This window comes from Agelaius tricolor, unplaced genomic scaffold (genome assembly GCF_023055355.1).
Source record: "Agelaius tricolor isolate 1412-34295 unplaced genomic scaffold, bAgeTri1.0.p SCAF_44, whole genome shotgun sequence".
NCBI classification, from domain to species: domain Eukaryota; kingdom Metazoa; phylum Chordata; class Aves; order Passeriformes; family Icteridae; genus Agelaius; species Agelaius tricolor.
The window spans coordinates 27,166-40,632 of NW_027269304.1; the positions used below are offsets into that span (position 1 = coordinate 27,166).

A 13,467-nucleotide genomic window follows, 5' to 3' on the forward strand; every position below is an offset into this window, starting at 1 on the left:
GTTAAGTGTCCAAGCACTGAAAATCCAATTAGACCACAACAAGGATTTTGAACGAGGCACTGATGGTTTGCAGTCCTCAGGTAAGAGAGTCTAAAATGCATAAAGGAAAAACAGTGTGCATGCATGGGCCTGTTAATGGTGGGAGTGAAAAACTGCACTCTTAAATGTATTGAGTGTTCAGGGCCACATCACCAAGACCATAAATGCCTAGCTGTGATGTAACTCTTCACAGGAAAACCACCGCTATGTTTATTTTCCTGGAGCCAAGATATTTTCAGTAGGAGAAATTTATCAACTGTGCTGTTTTATTTTTGTTAAAATGTACCTATCCAGTAGCTGGTATGTGCTCAAGAATTATGAGGCATCTGCTTGGATTTGTTTTTTCTTTTTTCCTCAATCAGTAATTAATAGTACCTCGAGCACTGGTATTACCATGCAATAATACCATCAGCTTAAAGCTTCTTAGCTCCCAGATGTCCTTGAGTGGGGGATGCTAAGTCCTCTTTGTTCTTCTAATAAAGAAACACAGAATGGTTGGGGCTGGAAGGGATCTCTGGAGCTCATCCAGTCCAGCCCCCTGCCCAGGCTGGGTCACCAGGTGACACAGGAACACATCTAGTTGGATTTGGGAGACTCCACAACCTTCCTGGGAAGCCATTTCAGTGCTCTGCCCCTCCAAGGAAAGAACTTCTCCCTCCTGTAGTGGTTTAGTTTACTGCTCCTTATCACTGGGCACCACTGAACAGAGGCACCATCTCCTCAGGAACTGCCTTGGAGACATTTATACACACTAATTAATTCCTTCATAGCCTTGTCTTCTCCACACCTTTATTTGCCACACCCTTTGAGCTTACCAATTCCAGGATGCCCCTGACTACGGGGTGCATCTGCTGCCCGTGCCACTGACGAGAATGAACCTCCTTTCTTTTGATCTGGCTTGAAAGCACACCGATGTGAGAAACGCCAATCACTTGCTTTTAAAATTTGAAAAGTTTAATAGTAATAAAATGGTTATAAAAATAGTAATACAATTAGAGTAATAATGATTTGGACTATTTGAATTAGGACAATATGAGACAATAGAAACAAAGAGTTACGGACATCCGGGTACCTTTTTCTGGGCAGCATAAAACTAAAAAAGGACACACAGTAACAGAGGATTAACCCTTAAAAGCAACAGCCTGTTGCATATTCATACACCTCATACATGATACATAAATTCCATTCAAACACAGGATTCTGTCTGGTCTGTGTCAACTTCTTCCTCTGAATCCTGATGTCATTGTCCTGGCTGAGCAAGGTGGGAAGAAGTTTGTTTCTTCTGATAATGGGGCAATAAATTATCTTTCTCTGAAAGATTCAGGTGTCCTGTGGCTGCTGTCTCAATGCAAGTCCTTTCTTTAGAAAAAAAGCATCCTACATAGCATAGTTTCTATTTTAACATTTTGTTATAACCTAAAATTGTATTTACCACACTACTTAAAGAGAATTAATACAGCATTACTTTCTAACACAGTGCATTTAATATTCATTTTAACATTTGTGAAAAGCCAATCACAAGATAAGCATTTTTCACACCGAGAATCCACCCCAAAGAACACTCGCCTTGAAGCAAACTCTCCACATCCCACACCCCACAATGCTTGTGCCGAGCATCCCAGAGCCCCACAGGCCACCTGGGGCACACTGTAAGGCCAATAACACCCTGCTTCCTTCCAGCATGAGGTGTGGGAATCCACAAAATCAGAGGGGTTTGGGAAAGCTGCAAAAGGCAGGCCCCAGAGACAGTAGATATATGATTAGAGCTAAGCAGCAGCCATGAGATAGGTCAGCAGAAAAATTATTTAAAAAGTAGAAAAGCGAGGAAAAATAGAACAATGGTCTGTGTATTAACACTTGTCTAGAATAACTCTGTAAGCTACAGAAAAGTTTATCTAGCAAGATATTAGGAAGTTTGAAGCTTAATAATGGAGCTCTGTGCATTGTGTTTTAAGGCTTACAAGCAGGTATTGTATTTGAAATAAGCAGGCATTGTTTAACCAAAGGTACCTGTGCTTATAGTGGTTGGATAGAGCTACTGTCAATGTGCTTTTGCTTTGTGGGATTGGTCAAAAAACTTATAAAGTGAGTTGTAACATTAAGTTCTTTGTCTGCTGCCTGGGATGTGAGCTGGTGGCATCTTCCCATTGTCATAACCATGTAATGAGACTGATGCTGGAAAATCAAACAGCTCAAGGCACGTTCCACAGCAGTCCCGTCCCATTCATGATTTGTACAGAGACCCCCGGCTGGCAATAAGAGGCACTTCTGTAAGAGCCTAAATGAGAGATGTGGGACTCCATGGGGCTCTCCAAAATGCAGTTTGTTCCATCCAAGAGGTTACAGCAGTCCAGGGTCGTGGGTGACAGAGCCTGTGCTCACAGCTGTCAGCTCCAGCTGCAGGCAGGCCTGGAGACCCTTTGGCTTTGGTCACAATGCATTATAGACTTTTCTTTTGGTCACAATGCATTCTAGACTTTTCTTTGCTGAGCATCTTCATACAGTAGAACCAATCTATACCTTAACTTTTATCTATAGCCTATCATAACTACTATAATTACCATATTCATGTTACTGTTCTCCAATCACTAAAAGTTAGTATGTCACAGTTTAAGCTAGAAGTTGTTATTCAGTTTTCTTGCAGTGGAAACCTGCAAGAAAAGAGACCTTTTTTCTTCTTGCAACTTTGCTGGCTGGTTTGCCCGTGCTATCTTTCTGCTTGGTAAAAACATTTTCTTGTTTGAGGTGGGTTTATCCTTTGCTCTAAGCCATAAAAACCCCTTCTAACTCACACACCCTTTGCCTCCTTGGTTATGCAGTCAGACTGGCTCAGCAATTCTTTTCTTCCATATCAAAACTTGCTTCCATCTCTATTCCTTCATCAGACTCTACATTTAAAAATCTTTCTGCTAGGCATACATATCTGTGAGACTTTCTTGTCAAACTTCCATCCTTCCCAACAGATTTCCACAGGGCAGGAGCCGGGAAGGAGGAGCCGCGGCCGGCCCGGCCCCGGACGGACGCTCTGTCCCGCCCCGCCACCGCGCTCCTCCCTTCCGCCGGGACATGGCGCAGGAGCTGCGGGGCATGGACGGCGACGTGGAGGACGGCGAGCTCTCGGGCTCCGACGCGGACATGCCCGGCGCCGGCTCCCCCGAACAGGTGAGGGTGGGCAGCGGCCGGAGCGCCGGGCCGGGGAGCTCCGGGCCAGGAGCGCTGCGGGGCGGGAAGGCCGCGGAGGCCGCGCCTCAGGGGGTTTTGCCGGCTGTGGGGCACTCGTTCCCGGGCTGGTGGCTTCTCCCGGGACTTAGTGGCCTCTCCCGGGGCTGCTGGCTTGGCTGTCACTGCGTTGGTGGCTGTCCCTGCGTTGGTGGCTGTCGCTGCGCTGATGGCTGTCGCTGCGCTGGTGGCTGTCCCTGCGTTGCTGGCTGTCCCTCCCCGGTACCGCCGGGGCCTCCCCGCGGAGCCGCGTGGTGCGCGGGAACAATGGGGACAGCGGCGACCGTGAGGGAGAGCGGCCGGGTGACCGCGCAGGAGAGCCCCGAGCGCTGCCGGCTGCCAGCACCAGCACCCCGCGGCTCTCCGTGTCTGGGTAGAGATGCCAGCGCTGTCCCCGTGTCTCTCTGTGTCTCCTTATGTCCCCTCCCTCCGAAGTCCCCAGCCCAGCAAGGAGCTGGAGCTGCTGCAGCCAGGCCAGAGGAGGCTCCAGCACGGGCAGAGGGATGGAGCAGCTCTGCCGGCAGCAAAGGCTGGCACAGCTGCCATTGCTCACCTGGGCAGGAGAAGCTTTGGCCTGAGCTCAGGGTGGCCTGGCAGGGCCTGAAGGGGCTGCAGCAAAGATGGACACGGACAATTGCCAAGGGCTGCAGGGACAGCAGCCGGGCAATGGCTGCCAGTGCCAGAGGGCAGGGCTGGCTGGGATCTTGGCAATGAGGAATTGTTCCCTGGCAGGGTGGGCAGGCCCTGGCACAGGGTGCCCAGAGCAGCTGGGGCTGCCCCTGCATCCCTGGCACTGCCCAAGGCCAGGCTGGACACTGGGGCTGGAGCAGGGAGGTGTCCCTGCCATGGCAGGGGTGGCACTGGATGGGCTTTGAGGTGCCTCCCAATCCAAACCAGTCTGTGATTCTCAGAGGATGTGAGGAACTTATTCTGTGAGGAATTCGTACTGAGAGTTTGAGGTATTCACGGCAGTGCACAGACAGAGAAAGATTTCAAAGATCACTGTGTGACACTGTATGCGTAACAAATTTTATTTTCTCTAGTCATTTTGATCTTTGCGATATAGTTCTGAGAAATGAAGCGAAAAAAGAAGTTTTTTACAGAAATGTTCAGTCTTTTTTTATTTATGCTGTGTTTGGGGTTTTTGCATTACACTTGAAGTTAAAAGTTTGTATTTCATAACGTGGTAAGTTGAATACTTCCCTTTTCTGTTTGGAGAAAGAAGAAACAGCACCGTGTCGATGAAAACAGTAAGACTAAAGAAAGAATTTTCATTTCACCTGAAAGTGAAGGAAGAGATCTTATATTGAAAGATAATGGGACAGCATATAACTTTATGATAAGGAATCAGTCAGGGAATAACTGGAATTAGGAGTAAAAGCATTTCTTCAGTATTTGTATATCAGTGGAATGATTTTTTGGTGGGGGGGGGTGTTCTAATTCATTAGACATAGTTAATCCATGGTGTCTTGTTAGTTTAAAGGAGGAAAAATGGGTGGTTCTGTAAAGGTTCTGCTGTCCCCAGGTTGGTCATGTGCTGTCCTGACTGAGCCAGGATCACAGAACATTCTTAGTCTGAGCACCATCCCAGTACTGTGGGTTTGGTTTTGGAGTTTATTTTTGGTCATTTGGTCTTCTCACTTAAAACTGCAGAGATGTTATTAACTTCTCTGATGTTAGACAAAGCTCTGGTAGGTTGCTGGGTTGTTCTGGTATTTTCCTGTTCTTAGAGCCTGCTGTGCATCTTGCCCAGTTTGCACATATTCACCACTTTTCCAGTTCTGTAATAAATTTTGCTCAGCAAAGTTTGCCCTGAGGGGAAGAGCAGCTCCTGATGTTTTTCAGTGTCAGCCATGCTCTATTTCATGCTCCTGCACTCAAAATGCAGGAGTTTCAAAGGATGCTCCTGTGCTGTGGCCCAAGAGATGCTCATGGAGATCTGCATGGCCACAAGGGCCAGAATTATGTATTTTAGCCAATCGACAACTTGACAGCTCTTCTAATTCTCATGAGTAATGGGTTTCAATTGGATTTTTAATTGCAGAAGCTGCATGCTGGCAGTGATTCCTGCAGGCCCTTCCAGAGCAGCCTCTCATCCTGTGCTCCCAGTGTTCCTTACAGGACCACCAAGAGCCTGGACTCCAGCGAGGAGAGCGGCTCCGACTCCGACGACGACAGCTGCCTGTGGAAGAGGAAGAGGCAGAAGTGCTTCAACTTCTCCCCTGCCAAACCCGAGCCCTTCCAGCTCAGCCAGAGCCACCAAAGAGAGACTGCTGTGCGCGGGAAGAAGGTCAACAACATCTGGGGCGCCGTGCTCCAGGAGCAGAACCAGGATGCGGTGGCGACCGAGCTTGGGATTCTGGGCATGGACGGTTCAATTGACAGGAGCAGGCAGTCTGAGACTTACAACTACCTGCTGGCTAAAAAGCTGATGAAGGAGGCCCAGCAGAAGGAGGCAGAGACTTTGGATAAGGAGCTGGATGAATACATGCACGATGACAAGAAGACGTGTCCAGCAGAGGAGGAGAACGGGCAGGGCTTCCTCAAACGGAAGCGGCCCGTGAAAGACAGACTGGGGGAAAGGCAGGAGATGAGATACAAGGGAAGGTATGAGATCACAGAGGAAGATTCAGAGGAAAAAGTGGCAGATGAAATTGCTTATCGGTGAGTTAAATAGTGGTGCGTCTTCACTAAGTATTGGTGGCTGCTAGAAAGAAGTGGGGGGAAAGGTCCCCTGCTGCTAAATGAGGTGCCGCACCAGATTGATGCCTCAGGTTTTGGCTTTTCTATTTTTCAGATTCTGTGCTGCTTTAGTGTGTTCTTCTCAGCTTCACATTGGGGGATGGTGAGCTCTCTGCACAGAATAGGGAAACAAAACAATTCCTTCTGTAGCTGGGGACCAATGACAGATGATCCAAATCTCAGGCAAGAGCACAAACAACGTGGGCTGGAGAGAGAAAAACAAGCAGGGTGGGACTGCATGGGCTGGAGCTGGAATTGGACAATTAACTCCAATATGCAAATAGACCAAAACCTATAAAAGTGGGAGACCCCATGACTGGTTGTCGATTTTTGTGACCATTTTGGGTTCACCTGGGGTGTAGCCCTGGCTGGGCTCCTGTGCTGCCCAAGGTGTATCCACTGAGGCCTTTTAAAAAATCCCTACTTCATTCTTTAATTCTGTCTAGACTCACTTCTAGGTCAGCCTTCTCAAGGCATAAAGATGACAAAAGGCTTTTCCAAAATCCTGGGATGAAAATGCATCACAGTGGCTGGTGATCTTGCAGAAACATCCAAATAATACTGCCTGTTTCTTCGAATTTTTATATTTTTATTTACAGAGCCACTAGGATAGTTTGTTGTTTGGGAACAGGGCAAGGAAAAATACTGCTTCTCATTATACAGATTTAGTAGTGGCTTTTTTGGGAAATTCCCAGTGCTTGTTTCGAGGTTGACACTAATGCTGTGGTTATCACAAAAATCTGGTTTTAACCTTTGAAACTGTAGATTACTGGGCAGTGCAGTGTTTTGGATGGAGTTAAACTGCCACACTCCTCTTTTACTTGTGCAAGGGAAGAAAATTACATTAAATGGGAAACAAGACTTAGATTTACTGACACTTAGCTTGACATGTAAGTAAGACTTGGACAAGGATTGGGTTTATTAGTCATAGTTGTTTTTATGCATGTAGTATTATTTCATTAGTTATTAATGCTGTTAATAGTTCAGGGTAGTTTCTTATTTCTTAATTTGAAAAGTTCAAGCATATTTCTTTCAATAAACTCCTTTTTGTTGTATAAAGCTTCACTGAAATAGGCCAGAAGCCTCTTTTTTCTAATTGTAGTAGCAGTGGCACTGAGCTGTATAAATACAATACTGGTTGTAGTGTAATTTTTGTTGTTTTGTTTGCTTTTTATTGATAATCGTAGATCAGTCAATAAGCTGATTTCTTCTTTGTTATGTAGGTTTGACTGAAATGGCACATGATACAGGGGAACTTTTATACTTCCTGCTTTCTCCAGTTGCTGATTTAACTGTAAAAAGTTAATTTTAACTGTTAAATGCACAAGAAGCTTTTATATTTTGATTTATGCAGGTCTTTGCAGTTTCGTATTTGGTTTGATATTTTACTCATCAATAGAAGGAAATTAACCACTCAAGGCATTTTCATTGAAACAAGTTTTAAAAATCCATGCTTCAGGGAAAAAACATGCTTCAGAAGCTCAGTATTTTGAAATCTGATTCAGTAAACCATTTAAACAAATTTGAACGCATAGACTCTTCAGCACAAAATTAATTATTATTCATTGTGGAAGTTCCACAGTCAGTTATACTCAAGGAATTATTCTGACAGTAAATGTGCCTTTTTTTTTTTTTTTTTCCCTCTCTGTTCAGACTTTGTGAGCCAAAGAAAGACTTAATTGCTCGAGTAGTGAAAATAATTGGGAAGAGAAAAGCCATCGAGCTGCTGATGGAAACAGCTGAAGTAGAGCAGAATGGTGGACTGTTCATCGTGGTAAGGAAAATGTCATCCTGTGGGTTTGCCAGGGATGGGCAGGGCAGCAGCTCTTTCCTTGTGGAATTTTCACTACTTGTAGAATTTTCACACAAGTTTCTCATGCTGGGCACATTCCCCTGGAGTTTCATGGCCTTCCCTTGCCATGAGACTCCCCTAATAAACATAAAAAAATAATTTGTATAACCCCTAAAAAAATTATCTGTGTAACCTTCCAGCAGGATTTGAGCAAACCATGAGGTGAGTGAACCTGGAAATTACCCAGGCTGTTGTGCTGAGAATGGTGTCTGATTTGCAAGGATAATGCTGTGTCTGTTACTGTGGCTCTCCTTGGAATCTTTCCCTCGTCATTGAGGATGAAGGATTCTCAGGTTTGAATAAAACCCAGCATTTTCAACATCCCGGTTTCAGAATAACTCCCAAAAGGAAAACTGTTACCTTTATTAGGGAGCCACTGGCTTGTGTATCAGGAGAGCAAGACTGGGCACTGATAACTGTTAAAAATAGTGTTAAAAAACCCTGTACTCCTTGGTTAGGTTGTCCATTTCTGGTCTGTTATTTTTCTTGTTAAATGATGAGTCTCAGTGCAAAAAGCACAGTGGGTAAGAAAAGCTGTGGGTAAGGAAAAAGTGGGTGAGAATGAGGAATTGCTTTCACTTGATTACAATTTTTAAGTTCCATCACTTGGAACTAGAGAGGAGGCTAAAAACAAGTAGGGGAACACAATTAAAAAAGAAACCAAAAACAAAATAAACTAAAGAAAAAAAACCAACCCCAAACCAAAAAAAAAAAACACCTTCCTCTTTCAAAAAAACAAAAGGCAACAAATTCCAGCTGGCTAGTTGTGTTAGAAGCATTCTGTTGTCTTGAAATTAAAAAAGTGTTTAACAGAGGAGATGAAGGGACACAGCTCCTGGTGGCACAGGTTGCTTTGGGAGCAGATCAGGGTACACTCTTTGAAAGAAGGCAGATCACAAAAGGCACCATGAAATGCAGCTGATAAAAAGATGTTCAGATGTGCTGTTTCAAGAGCCTACTTAAAACCTGACCATCCCTCTTCTCGTAATTTTTAGATTATAGAGTACATTATTTATGAGGAAAGTATCACACTTTGCACTGGTATCATCCACTTTTTACTGGAGTAAAAGCAGTGTTTTATACTGCAAATTTTAATTGAATAATAGTATGATAATTAGCACTTGTAATTTACAGGGGTTTCAAAGCTGAGCCCCTTTCCATGCACTGCTTCTGGGTCAAACATGTGGTGGGGAGGAATTTTAAAGTGCAGGTTGTGTTTCCTGTGCTTTCAACAGAAATGCAAAATCCTGCAGCATTTTTCAAGTTGTAGCATTTCTGAGCACAGAAAATAATTAAAAAAAAAAAAACTGGGATGAACATAATTTTGTTAGATTTGTTTTAGACATTTTACTGAGCTTATGTGTTAGGAATGCTTTGAATGTTTAACCTAGTGCATAAACTTGTTGCAGATAGCTGTGAGAGTAGTTAGAATATTATTTGTATTTCATTTCTTCTCTACCAAAATCAGCTTTAGTATGTAGTTTTAACAATTTAACATTATATTCTGAGGGAATTTTTTTGTAACTTCATTATTTTCCTGTCCAGATTTAGCAGGCTGATTGTTGACCTTCATATGACTAATTCAGTCACAAATGAGACATAGCCAAGGTTATTTTCGTGTGGTATTTGACACACCAGAACTTAAATTGGCTTTATTCTGCCTCAACATTGAGTGTTGCCTCAGAGGCTATTTTTTTCCCTAACACTTAGCATTAAGCTTGCTGTTCCTAATTTCCTCTCTCCCTATTAAGAATGGCACCAGGAGAAGAACACCTGGGGGTGTTTATTTAAACCTGCTGAAGAACACACCGAGCATCAAAGAAGAAAAAATCAAGGTAAAAATGTCAGGAATTCAAATGTGCATTCTCATTTGGGTTTTTTCCTCCTACTAGAAATGTCACGACTGAAACTCTCTAACTTCTAACAAATGTAACTGTGTATTTCATTGAAACCAGGCTTTCACATTCAAAAGACAGGCAAAATATAAAAAAATCTACTCAAAAACTATTAAATTGCCATTAACTCTTAAGCAGAGAGAACTCATTTTTGCATGTTGCCAGTCACAAAAACCTGTTGAGGAAGATGAGGTTGTAGAGTCTGGCAGAGGAAAATGTTAGATTTTCCTGATTTGTAGATTGGTATTCTTTACAGCAAAGCTGTCACCATGGTGTTTCTCCCCTTGGAGCTTTGTGTCATTGTGCATGGATTGAATGCAGGTCTCCCAGTAGAATATTTTTGTCCTGTATAGCTCCAGCTGTGGCACCAGGCAGAATTTCTCATTAAACCAGTTGATGGTCTGATCTGAATTGCTCACTGGGCTCATCTGTGGTGCTCTTTAAATCAGTTTTATAAGCTTGTAAATATCATTTCTCTTAGTTCTTTTAACTTAGTGGAGAAAATACCAATTTTTTTTTTGGTGGTGTATGCTACTTTATTAAAAAAGTTTTTGTTAGAGTTTTTATTTTGCTTATAGGTCGATACAGGTAATTCTGTAAACCCTTCTAGAGTCTGGTAATGGGAATTGAGAAAAAAGTCAACTTTGTGTCAGCATTGAAATTGTTTGAAGAAAAGAAAAAGAGAAAGGAAAATAAAACTCCAACTTCCTTTCATAGCTTGCAGTGGTCAGAAAAAAATTTTAGAAGTTGCAAGGCTGATCACTTTACACTATTAAAAGTAAATTTTCTGTTCTTCCCCTCTTCCTTAAGTGCAGTCTTTTCTCACACTTCTGCTCTCAATAGCAAGTAGCTTAGTTAAATATTGACTAGTATTTGTTGTATTTTCTTTTTTAGTCCTTCACTTTCTTTTTTTTTTTTTTATGACATACCAGTAAAATGAATATGCAAAAATGTTTTGCCTGTTTACTTGTTTTCTCTCAAGGAAATATTCTATCTGGAAAACCAGAAGGAGTACGAAAACAAGAAAGCTGCCAAGAAGAGGAGGATACAAGTTCTGGGGAAGAAGATGAAGAAGGCCATCAAGGGGCTCAACCTGCAGGAATATGATGATGCATCTCGTGAGACTTTTGCCAGCGACACAAACGAGGCTCTGGCTTCCCTGGAGGACCTGCAGGAAGGGCACCACGAGGCAAAGATGGAACCTGAGGATTCCATTGAAATCGATAACGCCCACGATTTGGAGATCTTTTAGTTACTAATATTCCTGATAGCAGAGTCTCTATAAAAACATGTTCAATGAGCCTTTCTTGTAATCCCGTGGCTTCTTGTTTTCAAAGCATGGGGGGAGTACTTGATGCTGAAGAACAGGAGGTAATGCTTAGCTAAATTTAACAGCATGAAAGAGTTTTAATTGTCCTGTTACTTGTTTGCTGAGTCCTCAGAAGCTGTTAAGATTTTTCTAGGTAAGAGCCCTGCATCACCTTAGGAAGTGTTTCTAGTCACACATTAGGTTTAGGAGTTAAGGCTATGTTTTAACCAAATACTTCTCATTTAATTTGCTGAAGTACACAAAGTCATCAGGTGAGCAATGCTCTTTACTACAGATGAACAGAAAAAACAGAATAATTTTAGTCTTGATATAAATGATCATATTCTTAATGTGGCCGTGTATTGACAAAAACAGTATTTATAGGATTAAGACCTGTAAAAACAGATTGGTTTGTGAAACAATTTTAGTGGTCAGTGACCTTTGAATAACAACCTTGTAAATAAGCAGTATTGAGCAATGTATGCTTCAGATTTCTGCAGTATTTTCAATCTTTGTGTTCCAATGGTGACTTGAGCTTCCAATCTGTTCTGTCTAAACATGATTAGACACACACCTAAGTTCCATGGATCTTTATGTTTGCAGACAAATATAACTGAAAGCCTTCAGAGTAGTGAGATTTTACTGAGCTGTGTTCCCTTCAAAGGTCTTTAGTCTGTCCACGGAGATACAAACCCTTTTCCTTGCAGTTCTTGTTTCTGTCCTCCTCCTGTGTGCAGTGAGATAATGTGCAGCTTGCAGAACATCTGGAGTTTTTCTGTGCTGACTCTTGCAGGGGATATTTTTTTTTTATTATTTACTTGATGCAGGAGAGTGTTGTGTAGTCTGTTAGTTCGGCCGAAAACAATTTTTATGTTGAGTATTGTTTTTAATATAGCTGAAGAACACGTGCAACACTGATTTCTATGTCTAAAGTATTTTGTCACTAATAAGTTGTAGCTTTTTTCGTGAGTAGACACTATTCAGCCCAATTTTTGCCCATAAATTTTGTTCACATTTGAGTCCTTGAGTTTCAGAAGGAAAGTGTGTCACTAAAACACATAATCTGTTTATAAGATTGAACAATTCAGTACTGCCAAGAGCTGGCATTTAAAGGATTGCAGCATTTGAAGAAACATTTCTTATACATAACAGCACATTCCATTACCTGCCTTACTAAACCTAGGTTTTGACTTTTCTGCTTTTTATCTGTTTCACATGTCAGAGCTCCTAATTGTTAAAAAGTTAATCAGATGTGCAGCATGCCTTTGCTGGTAGTAGTTGCTCGTGCTGAAATAACAAAAATTCTTATTTTTTCATTAATTTTCCTAACCAGTGATGGTCAGAGTAAACTGGTAACTCCTGTATGGGAAACAGAATTTTGTGCTGTTTAATTGCTTTGGGACTGTACCATTTCATCCTGGTTCTGGGAACTGCTTGGGGATATGTCTTAACTCTTTTCTGGATAGAATCAGCAAATTGTAACGTTGGTTTAAGCAACTTTTTTATCGTTATGTAATTTGCACTGTGTATTTTTTTAATGTTAATATTTCTAACGTTGATTTCCCAGGCAAGGGGTACTGAAATGGTGTGTAAAGTGTTGTCTTTAACAAAAGGGTGATATGGGCTTTAAGCAATTGGAGAGGGCAGTGAGGATGGGGAGGGGTCAGGAGAGGGGGCCTAGGGGCTGAGGGCACTTTGAGACTGAGGGGAGACTCACTGGGGAGTCTTTAAAATCCTCAGGAGGGGAAGATGAGGGGCAGGCACTGATCTCTTCATTCTGCTGAGCAGTGACAGGACCTGAAACCTGGAGCTGGGTCGGGGTTTTCAGGTTTAGTTTGGGTATCAGGAAAAGGTTTTTTCCCCCAGAGGGTGGTTGGGCACTGGAACAGGTTTCCCAGGGCGGTGGTAACAACACCAAACCTGACAGAGTTCGGGGAGTGTTTGGACACAGGCACAGGGTGGGATTGTTGGGGCCAGGAGCTGGACTGGAGGGTCCCTTCCAACTCAGCAGATTCCACGGTTCAGTTACTGTTACCACTACTACATCTGCAGTTTATTTTCATGAGAATGCTATAGTTTTGTTAATAAGAGAATGCTATATTTTTGTCAATAAGAGCTACCTTGAAAAACATCAGGTTACAGGACGAATAGAGAGCACAAGGTGTTGTCCATGTGCCCCTGAAGAAAAAACAGATACTTTGATAACAACCTTTATTTAATCTTCTAGTTTTATGCTTATAAAGATATATCCAAGAGACACATCCAAGTGGTGTGATCAGATAAAACTGTAATGCAGGCATTTCTCAGGAGAGAGCTTCCAGCCCAGCCATGGTCTATTCCCCAGATCCATGGCACTTTTCCATACCCGATTCCCACTCTTTCCCATGACTGTTGGAATCATTCCACGGTTC

At 42.7% G+C, this 13,467-nt stretch overlaps 1 protein-coding gene across 1 annotated transcript; it reads left to right on the plus strand.

Annotated features, from left to right (window-relative positions):
* The first annotated feature begins 3,044 nt into the window (after positions 1-3,044).
* PHAX (phosphorylated adaptor for RNA export) lies at positions 3,045-12,639 on the plus strand. Its single transcript, XM_071455085.1, has 5 exons — positions 3,045-3,201; positions 5,303-5,922; positions 7,654-7,774; positions 9,604-9,687; positions 10,730-12,639. The coding sequence occupies exons 1-5, from the start codon at positions 3,106-3,108 to the stop codon at positions 10,997-10,999; spliced, it is 1,191 nt and encodes a 396-aa protein (XP_071311186.1). The 5' UTR covers positions 3,045-3,105; the 3' UTR covers positions 11,000-12,639.
* Positions 12,640-13,467: the final 828 nt, after the last annotated feature.